Below are 23,223 nucleotides of genomic sequence, written 5' to 3'. Positions count from 1 at the left end.
AAGCAATCTTCCTATCCCTGACCTCTAGATGGGGGAACCCAGAGGTCGATTTATTTGCAAATGCTCAAAATGCAAAATAAAAAGCATATTTCTCCCTCAGTCCTTCGTACGGAGCTCGGGGGGATAGGTGCTTTTGCCCATCCATGGATTTTCAACCTGGCTTATGCCTTCCTACCAATCCCTATTCTGGCAAAGACGCTGCAGAAGATACAGTTGGACCAGGTCACGACGATCTTAAGTGCTCCAATGTGGCCAGGGCGAAGCTGGTACAGCGCCTTGATGGAAATGGCTCAGGAAGGTCCCTTACTTCTGCCCCAAAGGACCGACCTCCTTTTTTAGGGTCCCCTACTTTACCCAAACCTCAACAGATTGAACCTTGTGGCTTGGCTGCTGAAGCCAGCATCCTAAAAACCAGGGGTCTCTCGGACAGTGTAATCCAGACTCTCCAAAGGAGCAGAAAACCAGTGACCAATGCCATCTATCGCAAAGTATGGAAGAAGTTCTCTTCCTGGTGTCTTCCCAACATCTCTGATCCCTTCCATCCCAACATTGCTCAGGTCCTGGACTTCCTCCAGAAGGGATTAGAGCTAGGGCTTACCCCAAGCACACTGAGGGTTCAGGTTTTGACCCTTAGTTCCTTCTTTGACCAGGACCTGACCGGGCACCGCTGGATCAAACTGTTTGTGACCTCTGCAAGCAGAATATGTCCTAGACTCCCTAGCCAGGTTCCCCCGGGATCTAAATTTAGTGCTCGATAGTCTAAATCAGGTCCCATTTGAACCCTTGTCTTAATTATCGTTAAAAATCCTAATGGTACCGTCACACTAAGCGACGCTGCAGCGATACCGACAACGATGTTGATCGCTGCAGCGTCGCTGTTTGGTCGCTGGAGAGCTGTCACACAGACAGCTCTCCAGCGACCAACGATGCTGAAGTCCCCGGGTAACCAGGGTAAACATCGGGTTACTAAGCGCAGGGCCGCGCTTAGTAGCCCGATGTTTACCTTGGTTACCAGCGTAAACGTAAAAAAACCAAACACTACATACTTACCTTCCGTGTCTGTCCTCCGGCGCTCTGCTTTCCTCTGCATTGTCAGCGCCGGCCAGCCGGAAAGCAGAGCGGTGACGTCACCGCTGTGCTTTCCGGCTGGCCGGCGCTCACAACCAGTGCAGGGAAGCAGAGCGCCGGGGACAGACACGGAAGGTAAGTATGTAGTTTGTTTTTTTTACGTTTACGCTGGTAACCAGGGTAAACATCGGGTTACTAAGCGCGGCCCTACGCTTAGTAACCCGATGTTTACCCTGGTTACCAGTGAAGACATCGATGGATCGGCGTCACACACGCCGATTCAGCGATGTCTGCAGGAGGTCCAGCGACAAAATAAAGTTCTGGACTTTCCCCAGCGACCAACGATCTCCCAGCAGGGGCCTGATCGTTGGTCGCTGTCACACATAACGATTTCCTTAACGATATCGTTGCTACGTTACAAAAAGCAACAATATCGTTAACGATATCGTTATGTGTGACGGTACCTTAACTCTTAAGACTGTTTTCCTTGTGGCAATTATCACAGCTAGACGCATAAGAGAATTGCAGGCCCTATCTGTACAAGAGCCCTACCTATCTCTGAACTCCAATAGTATGGTTTTGCGTTTGGATCCCTCCTTTATGCCCAAAGTTGTCTCAGACTTTCATAGGGGCCAGGATATTGTGTTGCCCTCATTTTGCCCAAATCCTTCCAATGCGAAGAAAGAAAATTTCTACATTCTGGACGTCCACAGGGTAGTCCTCCATTACATGGAACAGTCCAAAGTCTGGAGGATTGACCAGAATCTTTTTATTCAGTTTTCAGGCCAAAATAAAGGAAAGAAAGCGGCTAAAAGCATAATTGCAAACTGGATGAAACAGGCCATCTGCCTTGCATATTCGGTAAAAGATCTCTCTCCTCCGGCCTCGCTAAAGGCTCACTCCACTCAGTCAGTCTTTACATCATGGGCAGCAAGAGGGGAACGCTTTATCTGAGCAGATATGTAGAGCCGTCACCTGGTCTTCTGTACATACCTTCACCAGACACTATAGACTAAATTTTGACAGGGATCTAACATTCAACAGACAAGTTCTGCAAGCTGTGGTCCCTCCCTAAAGAAACCAGTGTTGGTGTAACTCCAAGGTGACTGTCGTGGAATGTGACTGGAGAAAACAGAATTGGTCTTACCGGTAATTCGGTTTCTAGGAACCTTCCACGACCTCACTGATTTCCCTCCCTATCTGATATTCTTATTGGATGGTTCCTGCACTTTAGTGGCAACTATACATGTTAGTGTGTCCAGAAAAAACACTGGAGATAGCAGGAAGGGGAGGGTTATTTAACCTCTTTGTGTTTCCTGTCCCTCATTAGGGCGGGGAGACATCCTCCAAGGTGACTGTCGTGGAAGGTTCCTAGAAGCAGAATTAGTCTTACCGATAATTCGATTTTTTTTCACCTTCTGTGTCTTGCTCAGTGGTATTCGGGCTCAGCCTCCTCACCTCGGCCATGTCTTTGAGCACTTGCGCTTCTCTGCTCCAGGGAGGTTGCAGTTCTGGAATATGGCACCACTGGAGGATGATGGGTTCCTGGTCGCTTCACTTTTGTTTCTTCTCAAATATTTGGCAGTTGATGCATCTTTTTTGCAAGCCTTTTTACTAACCACTCCCCCAGCACTGATTAACAGCTCTCTGTCACTGTACATTGTACACAGAAAACTGTGGTGTAGACTAGTTATACACAGCTCAACAACTGAGCTTTGCTAGATGTGTAGCAGAGAAAATGGTGATGCTATTAACACTGCTGCACCCAATAAACTAAATACGGTAATCTATCGCTGGAATTTGGGTCTCTGTCCCTACATCATGCTGCTGTCAGATTTCGTACCAAAAAACGGCCAAAAGATTCCCCTCTAAAGATGTCTGACACCTCTGATTTCCTCATCGGAGATCACCCGTGTTGATGCTGTTATGACCCTTCAAACCTTCTGAGATGCGTGCACCATGAAAGGTTATTGTGCACAAGTCTTTTTTTGTTAGATTAGATGTGTCCAATAATTGCCGATCGTGCACTCCTCTCCACAGGTGTGCAGGGTTGTGACACTTGTTTGCAATAATCGGTCACTGTAAATAGTCACTTAATATAAGTTTTACTTTTAAAGCTTTTTATGTTTAGATACTCTAAGGTATTTAGCAAGACTAACAGTATCTATTGTGTGAAAAGTGTTTGCCTCTTTCCTGATTTCCTATTCTTTTGCGTGTTTGTCATACTTAAATGTTGCAGATCAAACAAGTTTAAATATTGGACAAATACATTTCAAAAACCTGACCTGCACATCCAAACATAGACTCAGTGTGAACAGGTGCTGAACCTAGAGTCGCCAACTCGTATATAGTTAAGTAAATAAGGCAGCACACTGCAGCGCTATAACATGCAAACTTGAAAACACGAAATTTGAACTGCATTACTGCACTAGAAATATGAAAAATGAGAGCTTTTAGCGCATAAAAATGGCCAATTTTATGTGTACCTGGTAGCCTCTTTACGGCATCTCTCTTATACCAGGTCCTACGCTTGCCTTACCTCGCTGAGAATAAACATCTCCATCTGAATGGGTACATGTGAAACCTCTTCATAGACTAAAATTCTCTCTCTCTGTGGAGGGGTATTGGACCTTCTGTAATTAAAACACCTGAAGCTAGGAGGCGGAATGCACGATCAGAAGGCCAGAGAATACATTTCAAAAACCTGACCTGCACATCCAATGGATGTGCAGGTCAGGTTTTTGAAATGTATTCTCTGGCCTTCCAATGGATGTGCAGGTCAGGTTTTTGAAATGTATTCTCTAGCCTTCTGATCGTGCACTCCGCCTCCTAGCTTCAGGTGTTTTAATTACAGCAGGTCCAATACCCCTCCACAGAGAGAGAGAATTTTAGTCTAAGAAGAGTTTTCACATGCACCCATTCAGATGGAGACGTTTATTCTCAGCGAGGTAAGGCAAGCGTAGGACCTGGTATAAGAGAGATGCCGTAAAGAGGCTACCAGGTACACATAAAATTGGCCATTTTTATGCGCTAAAAGCTCTCATCTAATATATAATTGCCTAGAATACTACTTCCTGCAATTTGTACCAACTTCCGTGGCTTTGTCCGGAGCTAATGTCCGGAGCTAATGTCCGGAGCTAATGTCCGGAGATTAATTGCCTAGAATATTACTTCCTGCAATTTCTGCCAACTTCCGTGGCTTTGTCCGGAGCTAATGTCCGGAGCTAATGTGCGGAGATAATGTCCGGAGCTAATGTCCGGAGATAAGTGACGTCAACAGTGTCCAGTGTCTGATTGGTTGCCGCCTGCTGCGAGCGACCAATCAGAAACGTGCTGTACTGTGACACACTCCGCCCGCCATTTTGGTGTGATTTTTTGAATTTTTACCTCACAGCAAGTTTCTACTGCGTGGAGGCGGGCCCAGTGACGTTGCTCTTCAAGCTCCTGCCGAATTTCGTCAAAAAAATGATAATACCATTTACCAAAACTATATATATTTAGTTGTGAAGTGGTTCAGTGACATTTTCACACCAATTTTGAACTTTTGTTTGGTGTTTTCTCCATATACTGCCTGTTATTTTTGTTCTTTCTTACTATTATTTATTAATTGTATTATTCTTACATTTGAATAAATAAAGTATATATGGATTCTAGACTCCCGATTCTTTAGAATCGGGCTGCCATCTAGTTTTTCATATTTCTAGTGCAGTAATGCAGTTCAAATTTCGTGTTTTCAAGTTTGCATGTTTTAGCGCTGCAGTGTGCTGCCTTATTTACTTAAATATTGGACAAAGGCACAAGTAATAACAAAATGCTGTTTTTACATTAAGGCCTTTATTATTAAGGGAAAAAGAAATCAAAGCTTACAAAACCCTGTGGAAAACAGTGATTGCCTCTAAACTAATAAACTGGTTGGGCCACCCTTATCAGCAACAACTGCAATCAATCGTTTGAGATAATTGACGATGAGTCTATTACAATGCTCTGGAGGAATTCTGTCCCTCTCATCTTTGCAGAATTCTTGCAATTCAGCCGTATTTGGGGGTTTCCAAGCATAAACCGCCTTTTTAAGGTCATGCCACAGCATCTCAATCGGATTAAGGTCAGGACTTTGACTAGGCCACTCTAAAGTCTCAATTTTGTTTTTCTTAAGCCATTCAGTGGTGGACTTGCTGGTGTGTTTTGGTTCATTGTCCTACTGCATAACCCAAGTGTGCTTCTGCTTGATCTCCTGTACAGATGGCCAGACGTTGTTTCACAATTTTTTGGTAGACCTCTGAATTCATGGTTCCATTTGCCATATCAAGTCTTCCAGGTCCTGAAGCAGCAAAACATCCCCAGACCATCACACATATATTATTTTTCTGCAATGCTGTTTCTATACCAGATGTAATGTGACATACACCTTTCAAATTGTTAAACTTTTGTCTCGTCAGACCACAGAGTCTTGACGCTCATCAAGATATTTTCTGGCAAAACTGAGACGAGCCTTTATGTTCTTATTGCTCACCAATGATTTTCGTCTTTGCCCAGTCTTTATGGTGGAGTAATGAACACTGACCTTAACTGAGGCAAGTGAGGCCTGCAGTTTTTTGTATGTTGTTGTGGAGTCTTTTGTGACATCTTGGATAAGTCATCGCTGTGCTCCTGGGGTAATTTGTCGGCTGGCCAGTCCTGGGAAGGTTCACCACTGTTCCATGTCTTTGCCTTTTGTGGATAATGGCTCTCACTGTGGTTCGCTGGAGTCCCATAGCTTTAGAAATGGCTTTATCACATTTTCCAGACTGAAAGATCTCAATTACTTTTGTTTCTCATTTATTCCAGAACAGCTTGATGTCTAGCTTTTGAGGATCTTTTGGTCTACTCCACTTTGTCAGGCAGGTCCTACTTACGTGATTTCTCAATTGACAACTGGTGTGGCAGTAATCAGGTCTGGGTGTGGCTAGAAAATTTGAACTCTGGTTCCAAAAGATGTGATAAACAACAGTTAATTTATATTTTAAGGGGGGGAGGGGGGCGCAATCACTTATCCACACAGGGCCCAATAGGTTTGGACTTCTTTTTCCCTTAATAATGAAGACCTTATTTTAAAAAATGCATTTTGTGTTTGTGTGTTATGTTTGTCTATTATTTAAATTTTTGTGATCTGAAACATTTAAGTGTCACAAACCTTCAAAAGAATAGGAAATCAGGAAGGGGCAAACACTTTGACACCACTGTATCAGGTCAATAAGGATAACTATCCCTGTTGGATAGGTTGGTCTCACATGTGTGCATGTTTGTTGATTTTTTTTTTTTTTTTTTTTTTTTTTGTCCAGGAGCCAAACTCTCTGGGCCTAAATCATGCTGATAAATTATATAAAACTAGATGGTGGCCCGATTCGAACGCATCGGGTATTCTAGAATATGTATAGTAGTACATAGCTCAGGCCACGAAGTATATTACACAGGCCACGCAGTATATTGCCCAGCCACGCAGTATATAACACAGGCCACGCAGTATATAACACAGGCCACGCAGTATATAGAAATGTGGGCACCATATCCCTGGTAAAAAAAAAGACTTAAAATAAAAAATAGTTATATACTCACCTTCCGTCGGCCCCCAGAATCAGCCCAGGCGTTAACCGATGATCCTCGCGACGCTCCGGTCCCAAGAATGCATTACGGCAATAACACGTGATGATGTAGCGGTCTCGCGAGACCGCTACGTGATCTCCGGTCATTGCCATATGCATTCTTGGGACCGGAGCGGGAAAGGCGCCGGAAGGTGAGAATAGAATGATTTATTTTTTTTTATTATTATTTTTAACATTATATATTTTTACTATTGATGCTGGATAGGCAGCATCAATAGTAAAAAGTTGGCCACACAGGGTTAATAGCAGTGTTAACTGACTGCTAAAACCCTATGTGGCCGCTGACTGGAGGGGAGTAGGAAGGGGCCAATTCGCTGGCAGACTGTGCCTGTCTCTGATTGTCACTCGCGGAAATCCCGGGTCGCTGATTGGTCGCGACCAGACAGACGGACTTTAGAAACAGACGGAAGTACCCCTTAGGCAAATATATATGTAATCTATCACAACCTTTGCGTATGTTGATCCATCTAAAACTTTTTTCCATTTTATATTGATTGCAGTTTTAAGCCCATAATTCGCTATGTGGATGATCAGTTTGAGCGCTACCTTCATGATGAGAGCGGGTTGAACCGGAGGCACATCATAGATAATCGTGTCCACTGCTGCTTTTACTTCATCTCTCCTTTTGGTCACGGGTACGTGAAGGAATTTTTATTTTCTGATTTATATTCTTATTAAGCTTGTTACTAGGTCACTGCTACGTTCATGATGACCGTTCAATCTTGACATAATGTATTGAGCAGTTCTTTTTAGCACAGATGACTATTTCTATCACTGTATATCAGGGATTTATATGATGTGTGTGTGTGTACTGATGTGTTCGCTTGTGTGTTACAGCTTAAAGCCCCTCGATGTGGAGTTCATGAAGGCTTTACACAACCGGGTGAATATTGTCCCAGTGATTGCCAAAGCTGACACTTTAACTTTAAAGGAACGTGAAAGACTCAAGAGAAGAGTAAGGATTGTTTTATAGAAGTTTGCTTTTGATAATCCCGCAGTGCTTTTTGTCATTGAATATGCACAATTACAACTTTTTTTTTATCAAAAACATTTTTGTTGAGAAACATCTTACAAAATGGTTGATTAAAATGATCATATTGCATAATCCCAAGAAATATACAATTTTGTATCAATTGTTTGACAAGAATACAATGCCCACCCTGCCAGCCCATCTCTCCTCCCTCCCAACTTTCCCTCTCACCGATCGGAACTCGCATTTTAATAATATACCGGCTAGAATATCTAGACAGCAACCTAAACATGAGAACCATACAGTACGGTGTCTAGCTGAAATATTAAGTCGCTTTTAAAGTAGAATTCCGTTAAATGTGCCATCTCTTGCCAGTCCCTCTCCACTGAACATTTAATCCATGCCCCATACTGTTTACTAAATTTCGCAATGGCCCCTCTTTTGATGTATTTTTTCCATCAGAACGGTCATATTTAAGCAGCTGACAGCCTCTCCCGCTGACAGAGCAATTCTTGCCAACCAGTGGATAGCGATGTTCTTTCTGGATTGATACAGTATTTTGACTATAGCCAGTTGTATTGGGGATGAATTCCCATGGTCTCCCACATAGCCAAACGCACACACACTTTAGGGCTAAAGGTACCTTCACGCTCAGCAACTTTACAACGAGAACGACAACGATCCGTGATGTTGCAGCGTCCTGGATAGCGATCTCGTTGTGTTTGACACGCAGCAGCGATCAGGATCCGGCTGTGATAACGCTGATCGGAGCTAGAAGTCCAGAACTTTATTTGGTCGTCAGGTCGGCGTGTATCGTCATGTTTGACATCAAAAGCAACGATGCCAGCAACGTTTTTACATGGAGCGTGAACGATAAGTGAGTCGCCGTTACGTCACAGGATCGCTCCTGCATCGTTCTGCTGTTACAGTGTTTGACGTCTCTACAGCGACCTAAACAGCAACGCTCCAGCGATCGGCTCGTTGTCTATATCGCTGCAGCATCGCTGAGTGTGACGGTACCTTTAGAGATATGTGAATTTTAAAGATTTTGAGAATCAATCTACCCACCTTCTCCTACAGCTCAACCAAGTGAGCGCAGGTCCAGAACATACAGATCAAGTCTGCTCCATCTTCCCTACAACGTGGGCCGCAATCATCTGTCCTGAGGCCCATCCTGTGTAGTACTTTAGGAGTTCTATATACTCTGTATGACAAATATTTGGGATCTTCTTTGGGCTGTATTTATCAATACTTTCGCTGGGGACTCTAATCAGAAGATGGCCAAAGGATAGGTCATCAATCCAAAAGTAGTGGACAACCTCTTTTAAGTCTTTTATTAAATGCTCTAATGTGCAATAATAACCCTCCTTATATAATTGATCTAAGTATCTCAATCATCTTCAACTAAAACTATAAAGAGGATCTGTCCTCCTATTTGCCAGCATAGACTACTTGCAATATTAAATAGATCTTAGACCTGATGGGGTAGGTGTATTTTCAATGAAAATACATGTCAGAATAGTTGTATAATCTTTTTTTTTTCTGAAAGTTTTACCACCTAGTATTATAATAAGAGTTTTAGTCTGGTAAGCGTTCACACAATTGGTGTGTTCATGAGCTAAACCTAATAACATTGTGGTGATAGGTCCCCATTTTGGCCCAACTTTATTTGAAAACTGACAATACAGAGGAGACTGTCTAGTAAAGTAACGTGGACAATAATCTGCAGGGCTGAGAAGCTGGAGATAGTTTGGAGTTGATTTGGTAAAAAATAAGATGTAATATATAGTCTGACCTGCGCCTCCTTTGCAGACATTATGGATGAGACATCTGCCATGTATGCCGTCTTAAGCTTTCTGCATGAAAGCACCTTCTAGCCTCATAGTAGCTCATTCACATGTAGAGGCATACATTAAAGGACAATGTCCTATTGTGGAAGATCCGCTCCACTGCAAGCTTTGAATGAGTCCTTTTAGGGTTTAGAAAGCTGTGGTATAAGGTTTTTTTGGGCCAGATTCTTTAAAAGCAAGCAGCCCTCTCGCATCAGAAAGTATCTGTACATTCCTGGAAGTCTCTAAATGAATATTGGTTTCCAGAGATTATTGGCCTATCTCACCCACAAAATGATATTTTCTTAATCCTGGCCATTCCAGAGATCAATGTGTGGTCTTGAGGCGTGCTGCCCCTTCCTTTCAAATGAGAGCCTGTCATGAGCTCACCAGGAACCTGTGCAAGAAATAACCTTCTGCATGTGGGTGCACAGATTGGTGGTGATTTGTGTAGACCAGGAAAGGCAGGCCAATAATAATAATAATAATAATAATCATCATCATCAGCTGGTTAGCTCCAGTGCTCTCATGACATAATTTATGTCACGTCACTTGTGGGAGACCCAGCGCCAACATTGCTGCAGCGTTGTCAGATGGGTAGGTGAGCATGTGCCTTTTTTTCTATTTTATTAGGGCTTCTTTAACATTTTACGGAGGGGTTGTCACTTAGTGGATATCCCCTTTAAACAAAATTGACTTGAGTTTTGTATGTTCACAATAAGAATACACTTCTCCTCTTAAAGATTTTGGATGAGATTGAAGAGCGTGGAATAAAAATTTACCAGCTTCCAGATGCAGAATCGGATGAAGATGAAGATTTCAAGGAGCAGACAAGACTTTTAAAGGTAACTGCATATATTTCTTATTTTGCTTAATTTTTTTCATAACTATGAGGATCTCTGTGATAGTCTTCTGAACTTAATGACCCTTTATTAGCATCCAACAGAAATGTTCCCATGACTACAGAGCTTGGTTATTTATCGCCTTTGCATTAACCTCCCCATGCCCATTAGAAGAACATTACAGATAAAGCTGCCATACCGACCAACTCCAGGTCTCGTTACTAATGCTCTACTGGAAGCCGCAGCCCCCGTGATAAAGGCGGAGGCAGTGCAAGTGCAAATTCCTGGTGAACGACCTCTCGCACACCTACCATCCTCGAGGGGTGGGGAGGTCTTGCTTAGTATTAAAATACACTTATATAAAGCTCAGTATCTTGCACCTTTTCTGCCTTCACCTTTTATCATTGGGACCTGCTGCATCCTGCAGTGCATTAGTAAGATGTCCAGGCATTTGTAAATATGGCTGTTCTTTTCTCTGTGATGTTTTTCGGTTTGTGATGTTTTTGTTATTTGTTTTACCCATCTACATTAGTATAACATTTGCTGAACACGATAACAGCAGGTTTGGCCAACGGGCTCATTTGTATGGAGGCCTGCTGAGAATCCTTCGACAGATGATGTCAGGGGAACTAAGGATCCGGCGTGTTTGGTTTCAGACTACACATCCTATTGATGTCAGCAACATGAGCCGCTGTCTACTACGTCCTAAAATTGTAAGGAACTGCAGACTATTAAGGAGGTGTATAAATAGAGTGAACAAAAATAAATAATTGGGAGAGGGGAGTGCATTTCACAGAACTTTGGCAACGCTTTTCTTCCCTGCTGTAAAAAATAGTCAGGCTCCAGCCCAAGATATGAGATCGTTGGTCGAGCCAGCCAAAATTTGGTTGGCTTTCTGACGTTTATTTTCTGAGCACGGACAGCTTAAAGGGAACCTGTCACCTCGTTTTAAGCTTTTCAACTCCTCCTAGTGCGTTTTTAGTGTTGCAGTGAGCATCGCTAACGTGGTTTTCTCAAAAGGTCACAGTATTAAGTTTAAAAAAAAAAAAACACTTTCTATCATATCATTTATACCTTTTTCTTTCAGTCATAGGGGTTGGAGCATTTCATAGTTTGTCGCAGCTTAGTCACTGTCCTGTTCAAATTAACCCCTTAGTGGGGGGCGTGGCTATGTAAGCCAAGAGAGAAGACGCACCTTTTGGAGGCTCCCATTATCCTGATCTGAATCCGGCCATTTATCCCCCTGAACTGCAGCTGCACCGGCTGAGGCGGTGCTCTGAAAGCTCGGGAGACCGGCGACCCCCCCGGGTGGCGGCGGTGGAACGCTGGAGAGCCGATATCTGTGGCGGCCTGGAGGAGCGGCGAGGTCCCTGGGCTGCGGCGGCCATCTTTGAGCGCGGCTCCGACGGGCGGGACGCAGTGCCGGCGGCGGCTGAAGCCGGGTGGATCCCCCGGGGGGCACGGCAGGCACTTACATACAGCGGGGACGCTGTGGAACATCGAGGAGCAGGAGACAGGTGCCGGGTCTGGAGCGGCGGGCGGGCCCTGGGAGACGGCGGCCATTACCACAGCGCACTCTCCAGCAGCAAGGAGAGAGGCGCTATATAGCAAGACTGCGGTGCATTCAGGAGGTGAGCTACCGGCCTGAAACACTAAAAGGGGCAGAGCGGTGTGCGCCCTGGAAAATTGGGCCCTGCACTCCCCTTATCAAAACCCCTGCTTGCACCATTACTTTGGAGGGATCGTTCCCCCCTCCCTGCTGTTCTTCCTGGGGAACTGTGGCTGCTCTGGGACACGGTGCCTGGGCAAACTCCTAAGTTGATACATTTGCAGATATCTGAGATTCTTTGCCTGGCTCGCTGCCTCTCGGGGGTGCATCCCGGTGTTTGGCCCTGTCCGGTCTGCTAGTGGAGAATAGACTGCCATAATAATAAATTTGGTCATTTGGTGGGGATCTTCTGCCAATCACCATGCATCATCCTAAAGGAGCGGGGGCTGCTGACAAGTTGAGGAAATATGCCAGAGAAGATGCCCCAGATAATACACGCTCTCTCAGAAATAATCCCACGCAGAGTCAACGCAAAAATCGTCTTTCTGACAGCAATGAGGAGGGAGAACAAGACGAACTGACTCTTAAACAAGCATCTGAGCAGTTGATGCAGGCTATATCTCTCACCAGGTCCTCTCTCACTGAGAAAATAGAAGACGTGCATACTGAAGTGGGCCGTCTGCGACAAGATATACAAACTATGAGAGGGCGTATTTCAGAGGTTGAAACAAGGGTGTCTCAGATAGAGGACACCATTGCCCCAATGGAGGCTAAGTTATCAAAGGCCACTGGCTCTGTGAATGCCTGGAAGCAAAAGGCAGATGACCTGGAAAACAGGCTGCGCCGTAATAATATCCGAATTATTGGCCTACCAGAACGCTCGGAGGGTCAGCAACCTGAGCAATTTCTAGAGGACTGGCTTAAAACCTCCCTGGGAGACGGATTCTCCTCAACATTTTCTGTGGAAAGGGCCCATAGGGTCCCAACGAGACCTCTTCCTCCTGGAACTCCGCCCCGACCCTTTCTGGCACGTCTCCTTAACTGCAGAGACAGGGATGCAATTCTTCGCTTGGCAAGGCAGAAGGCCCCTATTAAATTCAATAACGCCACTATATCAATCTTCCCGGACTTCTCTATGGAACTTCAAAAGCAGCGAGTTCGATTTATGGAAGTCAAAAAGCAGCTCAGGGATAAAAACATCATTTACTCCATGCTTTATCCAGCTCGACTCCGTATTGTTCATGAAGGCTCCTCCCTGTTCTTTACTGACCCGGCGGAGGCGGTCGAATGGTTACGGTCATACAAGGGGCCTAGTACCCCGGACTCTTGAGTAGCTCTTTCTATCTGATGGCAACACAATCTAGAGCTCTCTATGTGGGTGCTGAGTTTGTCAACTATACCGGACGCTGATTCCAGTGAGGGTATCCCCTATTCTACTCAACTATAGGAGTGTAGGATTACACTCCTCCACTGTTCAAATGTTGTTTGGTTTGGTATTTTACACCAGTTTCAATTGTTTGTTATGTTTATTAGTCGCCAGTGATAACCTTATGCTCTGTATGATGTTCCTGATTCCCGCCCAGGCTGTGGTGTATGTTATGCCTTTTCCCGAACGTAGATATGGGATCTGAGATTGTATGTATGACGTGGAACATACGGGGTATTAAGACTCCTCGAAAGAAAATTAGGGTATTTTCACAAATTAAAAGGTATCATCCACATATTGTAGCACTTGTGGAGACGCATTTGACCAGAGACACAGCTAAGTGTACGCAAAAGCCGTGGGTGCAGTGGTCCCTTCACGCATTTCACACCAGTTACTCCAGAGGGGTCTCCCTGTTGGTACATAGGAATGTCAGGTGGGAGGCTAGAGAGTCACGACGCGATCCCGAAGGTCGCTTTGTTTTTGTTCATGCCTTTATTAATATGAAGGAATATGTGATATTATGTGTTTATAACCCACCCCCGGCCGGCATATCGGTTCTCCGCATGGCACTGGGTTTCTCCCTAAATTATCCTAATGCTAGTGTTATCTGTATGGGAGACTTTAATTTAGTCATGGATAATCTTAAAGACAGACTGAGACTAGACGGCGAGATGTCAAGGGGGCCCCTTTCTCAATCTCCCTCTCAATTGGCATCATTTATGAACGGTAGCGGATGGTTAGACCTATGGAGAACACGTCACCCTGAGATAAAGGAATATACTTGTCATTCTTCAACTAGACAGTCTCTATCCCGTATAGATTACATATTTGGATCTAGCGACCTAGCGCTGTGGGTGAATAGTGTCGAACATGGTAACAGGGGGATATCAGATCACAGCCCAATTGTTCTCAAACTTAAATACGGTCAGTCAAATAATAATATACCTTGGAAATTGAATCCCTTCTGGCTGAAACTAATAGATGCTAGTGATAGAACGGTTGATCAGTTAAACTGCTTTGTCTCTACTCACCCAGACCCCTCGAATCTCAATCTGTTCTGGGACACTCTAAAGGCATATTTGAGGGGATGTCTGTCCTCTACAATCTCCTATATAAAGAGGGTGACGGCGGGGGAGGATGACGAGATTGAGCGACGGCTGAAGGACTCGGAAGCCGCCTATGTGGCCAATCAAACTAACGGCAACAGGGTGGAGTGGCTCACTTCCCAAAGATTATACACCCAAAATATAGACACTAAATCAAAACGTAAATTATTTTTTACCCGTCAGTCTTATTTTGAAATGGGGAATCAGGCCAGTAAACTCCTAGCTTTTTTGGTACGTCAGCATAACACCTCCAACACGGTACTACAGATTCGGACACTCGATGGTTCGTTGGTATCCTCCACCGAGGAAATTCTTCAAAGTTTTTGTAATTACTATAAGTCACTGTACAAATCGGGTAGTGGTCTTGGGGTCCCTGAATGTATAGACTATCTATCAGACATGGCATTCCCCTTACTGAGCCCAACCCAGCAAGCTTTTATGGAAGCCGAGTTTACTCTGGAGGAGGTGGAACAGGCTATAATGGATATGGCCACCGGGAAGGCCCCTGGACCTGACGGGTTTCCCGTTGAGTTCTATAAAAAATATCGGGACCACCTGGCACCACTCTTATTGAAGGTGCTTCAGAATATATGGGAGGGAGAAATTATGCCTGAAACATTTTATGATGCAAATATCATTGTACTTAAGAAGGAGGGAAAGGACCCCTTGGAATGTGGATCATATCGCCCCATATCATTGGTGAACGTAGATTATAAAATCTTCACTAAAATATTGGCCACTAGACTAAATACAATCATATTAGATCTTATACACCCAGATCAAACAGGCTTTATGCCTGGGAAAAGTACCTCTATTAATATTCGGCGGGTCCAATCAGTGATTCAATATAGCTCCCTAGAATTGGATAATAACTGGGCTCTGGCATCCCTAGACACAGCTAAAGCGTTTGACTCCCTTGAATGGCCTTTTCTTTCTGCATGTCTGCAGAAATACGGTTTTGGAGATAAATTTATTAGAGGGATAGATACACTATATAGGAATCCTAGGGCACGGGTAATTGTGAATAATTCTATCTCTGATTCCTTTACTTTACATAGGGGAACCCGTCAGGGATGTCCTCTGTCCCCGGCCCTCTTTGCCCTCGCGATAGAAGCATTGGCAATACGCATAAGGTCTTCCACGGATATCAAGGGAATAAGTATTGCGGATCGTGTAGATACCATCGGTCTATATGCTGATGATATGATCATATTTATGGGTAAAACAGAAGAAACACTACCGCGAGTAATAACGACTATAGATAATTTTAGCAAATTCTCTGGTCTCTATATCAATTGGGATAAGTCTGCTCTGATGCCTCTGTCTCATGCGCCGATGCCCCGTCTCGAAAATCTCTCGTCACTACCTGTAGTCTCCAATTTCAAATATCTAGGAATACATATGTCTCAATATAGTCAGCTGGACCTACGACTTAATATTTATCCACTATTGGACCTGGCCAAATCTAAATTCATAGCTTGGAGCAAACTCCCTCTCTCCGTTGCAGGTCGCATTAATTTAGTTAAGATGATATTGCTCCCCAAATTTAATTATTGTCTCCAACATAGTGCTGTGCCAATACCCAAATCTTTCTTTGCAAACTTAAACTCCCTGACCACGTCCTTTATATGGGGGAAGACTAGACCCAAACTCAAGCTATCTACTCTACAGAGACCGACAAGGGGGGGAGGGGCAGCCTTACCAGACTTTTATCTATATTATCTTGCTGGGCAGGCTAGGGCGATAAGCAAATGGATGCCTAGCAACTCCCTACCTAATTCAGAAAGCCATATAATCCATTCTGCCCGTATTGACTGTCCACTGGGTTTTTTGGAAATGGAGAAAGTCAGTGCTCCCCGTTTGCTGCCATTGCTTCGACAAGCGAGATTAATATGGAGACAAATTAAAAAAGTTATTAAATATACAGATATAATAGCCGAAATGCCACTGTGGTATAATAGTTATTTTCCAGAATTACTAAATCACCCGTCTACTGAGTTCTGGATCTCATGTGGTGTTCTCTCGGTAGGTAATTTATATAACCAGGATGTTTTTGTGTCCTTTGAACAATTGCGGGATACCTGCAATATCCCAAGATCTCAATTCTTCCGTTATTTACAGCTGAGGTCAGCTTTCCAGTCACATATGCGAAATGCAGGTGCAGGTCGAGCAATTTCATCTTTACCCCTTATAGGCATTCTCAAATCACAGGGTCCTCAGGGACTCATTTCCTCTTTATACACATACCTATTATCCGTGGGAGATGGGCTCACTATTAACACCTTAAAAAAGAAATGGGAGGGACTCCTTCCCGGTACACTGGGAGAGGAGTGGGAAGATATTTTGGAATCTCCAACTAAAGTTTCTCCCTCAGTTAACAATAGGATGACCCAGCTATATATTACATATCAGACTTATCTGACTCCGACACGACTTTTTAAAATGGGCCGCCTTCAGACGTCAGACTGCTTACGGTGTCACGCACATGATGCGGATTTTACCCACATGATATGGCGGTGCCCGGTAATCCTTCATTATTGGAAAGAAGTCACGACATTGTTAACGTCTTTATTGTTAATCCCTGTCCCACTTGAACCATTGACTTGCCTATTTGGGGTGTGGGATACAGAGACCTGGGATCACCATACTGGGATCTTCCTTCGAGAAACGCTCTTCTTAGCACGAAAGGTACTGGCATTAAGGTGGATGGGTAGCTCCTCCCCGTCTCTCAGAGCTTGGATTGACCTGGTGAACTCGGTTATCCCATATGAAAGAACACTGTACCATAATAGAGGATGCCCAGGTAAATTCGAAAAAATTTGGGGTAGATGGAACTCATCTCATCATACTCTGTAGTCTGCGTGGATTAGATATATGCACGGGGAGGAGGGCATGGGGTTTGGGGACATCGTTGCAGAGCAAACTTGAATCTGTTTTCTTTTGGCGACTTATTACTAAAGGTTAAAGTTGTTTAAGTTGTATAGTAGGTATTTTGTAGGTACTAGTGATTCAACATGCACAGTCTATTGCCTCTGAACTTTGGATGCGATGATGTTTGTAATCATTTGTATCTGATGGTATGTTTAATAATGATAAATGTAATATGTGCAATGTTTGTCTATTCTGAAATTAATAAACGAATTTAAAAAAAAAAAATTAACCCCTTAGTGACGGAGCCAAATTTTTGAAATCTGACCAGTGTCACTTTATGTGGTAATAACTCTGCAACGCTTCAACAAAGCCCAGTGATTTTGAGATTGTTTTTTCATGACACATTATACTTTATGATAATGGTAAATTTAGGTTGATATGCTTTGTGTTTATTTATTAAAAATATCAGAAATTTGAAAAAAATTTTAAAAAATTAGCAATTTTCAAACTTTGAATGATTATCCCTTTAATCCCGATAGTCATACCACAGCAAAACATTAATAAATAATATTTCCCACATGTCTGCTTTACATCAGCACCATTTACAAAATGTTATTTTATTTTGTTAGCATTTTAGGAGGTTTAAAAATGTAGCAGCAATTTACATTTTTTTCAAGGAAATTTGCAAAATGTATTTTTTTAGGGACCTATCCATGTTTGAAGTGAATTTGGGGGTCCTATATATAGGGAAATCCCCACAAGTGATACCATTTTAAAAACAGCACCCCCTGACATATTGAAAACTGCAGTCAGGTAGTTTAACCCTTTGGGTGATTTTCAGGAATTAATGCAAAGTGGCATGAGAAAAATGAAAATGTGTATTTTTACCACCTAAATGTCACTAACTTCTGAACAGATTACTACAGCCGTCAGACTCTAAAACCGCTATTTGGTCGTGAATTGCCATGACAAACATCAGGACCACACAATCATGATCTGAGACCACCAATTGGGATAAAGAGGAAGCCCCCACACTCTGTTAACCATTTATAATGATGTAGTCACTACTGACAGCCGCATCTAAGGGGTTAAATAGATTTGGATGGTGCTAACACTGATCATGGCTGATGCAGAAAGTTGTCAGCTATAGTGTACAGCCGACAGCTGCTGGATTGTTACCTGTATGGGGATATAAGTCTCTTATATCTCAGGTCAGTTAAAAGGTGTATTGGCGGTCACTAAGGGGTTAAGCATGCCCACAGCATTTTGATTGATTGCCATGACTGGCCCGACATCACTGCATCTACCTAGCAAATTCTGCGTGTGTGCACTGCCCATTCACTCCTCGGCATGCCCACTGATTCTGGGTGTACAGCCCCAGCATCATATCTTATGTGCGCATGCGCCGGAGGCGCTGTAAGGCAGTGGCTATGACATGTAAGCGTACACGCTATGCGCACCATTGTGTCCCCTCTTCTCTGCGTTCTCAAGCATGCGACTTGTTTCGGTTGAAACCAAGTTCTTATGGTCTGGTGAACCACCCCCTATCAGAAGAACCATATTATTTTGTTCTAAGCCCCTGGGGGGGGGAATAGCTTTGCCCAATTTCAGATCTTATTATTCAAAATTTTGTTTTATAATACACAACAAGAACAAACATATCAACAGGTTCACAAGAACACACCATATGGCATAGCAACTACTGAAATTGGAGTGGTTTGTTCCCATGTAACTAAACAATTCTCTGACGGTATCAACAGTAGTTTGCAAAAGACACAACCTGTTTAATCTAAATAACAAAGAAAAGAGAAGAAATGTTTATAGGGACCATGAGGACAAATCACTAAGGCAGATGGAGTATGTACTATATCAGCATATCAAATATCGTAAAAGGATAAGGTAGCAATTATCTTCGTATATTTGGGTACATCGGTGAGGATAAAGGTACCGTCACACTGAACGATATGGCTAGCGATCTGTGACATTGCAGCGTCCTGGATAGCGATATCGTTCAGTTTGACAGGCAGCAGCGATCTGGATCCTGCCATGCGATCGTTGGTCGGAGCAGAAAGTCCAGAACTTTATTTCGTCGCTGGATCTCCCGCAGACATCGCTGAATCAGCGTGTGTGACACCGATTCAGCGATGTCTTCACTGGTAACCAGGGTAAACATCGGGTTACTAAGCGCAGGGCCGCGCTTAGTAACCCGATGTTTACCCTGGTTACCAGCGTAAACTTAAAAAAAAAAAAACACTACATACTTACATTCCGGTGTCTGTCCTCCGGCGCTGTGCTTTCCTGCACTGGCTGTGAACGCCGGCCAGCCGTAAAGCACAGCGGTGACATCACCGCTCTGCTTTACGGCTGGCCGGCGCTGACAGTGCAGGAAAGCACAGCGCCGGAGGAGAGACACTGGAATGTAAGTATGCAGTGTTTGGTTTTTTTTACGTTTACGCTGGTAACCAAGGTAAACATCGGGTTACTAAGCGCGGCCCTGCGCTTAGTAACCCGATGTTTACCCTGGTTACCAGGGGACCAGCATCGTTGGTCGCTGGAGAGCTGTCTGTGTGACAGCTCTCCAGCGACCACACAGCGACGCTGCAGCGATCGGGATCGTTGTCTAAATCGCTGCAGCGTCGCTTAATGTGACGGTACCTTAAGGATTCCCAATGAAACCATTTTGCAGCCACTTTGTTAGTCCATACACAAGAGGCAGCTATCAGGAAGTCCATCCGGTGAACACTAGCCACCTTCCCAAACCATTCCTCTAGCAAAGGCAGGTCTAAGGACTTCCATTGTCGCGGAATTACCACCTTAGTGCCTGAAGAAGATGCCTCAATAACAATTTCTTAAAAACATTCTTAGACATGGAAATCATAAATAGTAGAATTGCTTCCGGGCTTTTAGGGATTGACACCCCTGTCCTTTCTTTAATCGCTTTAGCAAACCTCCAAGAAGGCCGCCAAGGCTGGGCACGCCCACCATATGTGAGACATAGAACCCACATGGGCCCCACATCGCCAGCACAAGCTGGATACTCCCGGAAATCATTTATGTAAGACTGAAGTAACAAGACACCGTCTAGAGACGATTTTATAACTACGGTAGTTTCCTGAGCTTTTGTGGCTGTATTAGATTTATGAGAGAGATGGAAACATTTTTACCATTGTTCTCTTGTAAAGGTTAGATGAAGCTCCCTTTCCCACGCCTTACAATAAGAGGGAAGCATATCCGGATCACTAATAGAAGCTTATAGATATCGGAGATTGCATGCGCAGGATTAGTGGGAGCCATACATAGGGATTCAAACGAAGAAAGAGGGGGCACCCAATCTAAATGATTGGCAAATATAGTGAAAAAAAAATGTACCGTATTTTTCGGACTAAAAGACGCACTTTTTCCCCCCAAAAAAAGGGGGGAAAATGGGGGGTGCGTCTAATAGTCGCAATGCAGGCTTACCTAGGTGGCAGAGGTCCGGTGGCAGAGGTGCGGTTGCGGGGGTGTGGCGGCAGAGGAGGCGCAGTAAGCGGGGTCCCTTTCCCCAGTATGGTGATGCAGCAGGCCCGGTATGCAGCAGAGCCGGGTGAATCCTCTTGTTATCGGTGGTGGCGGCCATTTTCTGGAGGCCGCGCGTGCGCAGATGGAGCGCTCTGCTTCCCGGGGCTTCAGGAAAATGGCTGCCGCGATCTCCATCTGCGCACGCGCGGCCTCCTGCGGCCATTTTCCTGAAGCCCCGGGAGCAGAGCGCTTCATCTGCACACGCGCGGCCTCAGGAAGATGGCCGCGCCCACCGATAACAAGAGGATTCACCCGGCTCTGCTGCATACCGGGCCTGCTGCATCACCATACCGGGGAAAGGGACCCCGCTTCCTGCGCCTCCTCTGCTGCCACACCCCCGCCACCGCACCTCTGCCACCGGACCTCTGCCACCTAGGTAAGCCTGCATGGTACGCCAGGGACCCCTCTCACGCCATACCTCTCACTGCACCTCCTGATCCCAGCACCTCCTGATCCCAGCACCTCCTGATCCCAGCACCTTCTCATCCCAGCACCTTCTCATCCCAGCACCTCCTGATCCCAGCACCTCCTGATCCCAGCACCTCCTGATCCCAGCACCTCCTGATCCCAGCACCTTCTCATCCCAGCACCTCCTGATCCCAGCACCTCCTGATCCCAGCACCTCCTGATCCCAGCACCTCCTGATCCCAGCACCTCCTCCTCCCAGCACCTTCTCATCCCAGCACCTTCTCATCCCAGCACCTTCTCATCCCAGCACCTTCTCATCCCAGCATCACCCCACCTTGCCTCCTGTGACCCTGCTCTGCCACCGCCATAAGATACTGTAAATTCGGACAATAAGACGGACCCCCATGTTATAAAAAATCTTTTTTTCTGCAATTTTCACCCCAAATTTGGGGTGCGTCTTATGGTCCGGTGCGTCTTATAGTCCGAAAAATACGGTACTAGTTAAATGTATTCAAAAGAATATCTCGCTTTCTGTGGACGATCACCTAGAATAACTGAGAGGGGACGCAATATATCCTCGGGCCACATGATAAAGATGCAAGGGGTTTTTCTTGGAGCTACCCAGAAAAAGGCTTGAGGAGACACCGGATGGGAATTTTGGGTTTTATCTGTTGGGGATAATCGTCCTAATGGTTCACTTAGAATTCCCTTTATACTGGGAATGTGAACAGTTTGTAGTATGTGCCTGACACTAAATGGAATGGGGATGTTATTTTGGGCCAAAATAGGCCAAATCCGTGGTAGAGTGGAAACTGATGTATGACAAGACTCATAGGCCATACGTACCCACATTTTAGATGCTCTGCAGTGAAGAATATCAAAGATTCTTGCATGGGCGAATGTCAGATAGTATTTTCAGCAGTCTGGCAAACCTATACCCCCTAAATCCTTTGGAAGCACCAAAACAGTACTACAAATTCTTTGGCGTCCTACCGACCAAACAAATTGACTGAATTTACATTGGACTCTCATCCAGAAGGCGAATGGGATCTATATCGGGATAGTTTGTAGTAAATGCAAAAGTCTAGGCAATACAGTCATTTTGAGGATGGATGTTAACCCGGCCAAACCAGGAGAATTCTCCTTGGTTCCACAGGAATTAAGATCCTCTTCCAATCTGGACAAAAATCGACCAAAGTTCAAATCAAACAGTTCTGATAAATTCGCAAAAATAATGGTTCTCAATTAGTTAATGTGATTGAGAGCCATTTAAATGGTAAATTAGATTTCAGAACATTCACCATTTGCAAGGGTCGGGAAATATTCATGGCTTCAGATTTTTCGATATTGATCTTAAAATTGGACCAAACTACTAAAACGTGCCAGATCCGACATCTGGAAAGGAAGCGAGATAGGTGGATTAGTTAAATAAACTAGAAGGTCATCAGCAAATGCAGAACACTTATACTCAGAACCCGCTATTTTGATTCCCTGGTTATCAGGATTATCACGTATGGCTTCCATAAGATGCTCCATTATCAGGATATACAACATTGGGGAGAGGGGGCAACCTTGTTGGTTACCATTCTTTCTAGTAAAGGTGGCTGAAATGGAGCCGTTAATTTTTAGCTGGGCTGAGGGGCAGTGGTATAGGGCTAAGGCTAGGTTCACATTCGCGTTTCTGTGCACAGCGTATCATCTGCATGCGCAAACGCATGCTTACGCCTCCGCATCATGTTACGCATTACTCAAAATAAAAACGCTGCGTGTGCATGCGTTTAAATGCGTTTGGCATGCGTTTGCGTTGTTTCTGCGCATGGTGGAGGTGGTGACATAATTTCCTGGACATGCGCAGTCTGAAGTGCGCATGCGTATCAAACGCATGCGTACGCATGTCCTAGCGTACCAATCCTTCCCATAGACAGTAATGCGTTTTTTTTAAGCAATTATGCGCATG

General features: G+C 44.5%; 1 protein-coding gene across 2 annotated transcripts in view; it reads left to right on the top strand.

Annotated features, from left to right (window-relative positions):
- Positions 1-23,223, top strand: part of SEPTIN2 (septin 2) — a 78,811-nt gene that overhangs the window by 44,523 nt on the left and 11,065 nt on the right. For both annotated transcript variants that reach the window (XM_069727716.1, XM_069727717.1), the window contains exons 6-8: positions 7,208-7,342; positions 7,545-7,662; positions 10,250-10,351. In XM_069727716.1, the coding sequence (XP_069583817.1) occupies positions 7,208-7,342; positions 7,545-7,662; positions 10,250-10,351 (355 nt within the window). The remainder of the gene's footprint in view (positions 1-7,207; positions 7,343-7,544; positions 7,663-10,249; positions 10,352-23,223) is intronic.

The sequence above is a fragment of the Ranitomeya imitator genome, chromosome 5 (genome assembly GCF_032444005.1).
Source record: "Ranitomeya imitator isolate aRanImi1 chromosome 5, aRanImi1.pri, whole genome shotgun sequence".
NCBI classification, from domain to species: domain Eukaryota; kingdom Metazoa; phylum Chordata; class Amphibia; order Anura; family Dendrobatidae; genus Ranitomeya; species Ranitomeya imitator.
Note: the sequence above shows the minus strand (reverse complement) of the source record. Positions and strands in the feature narration are given on the sequence as shown.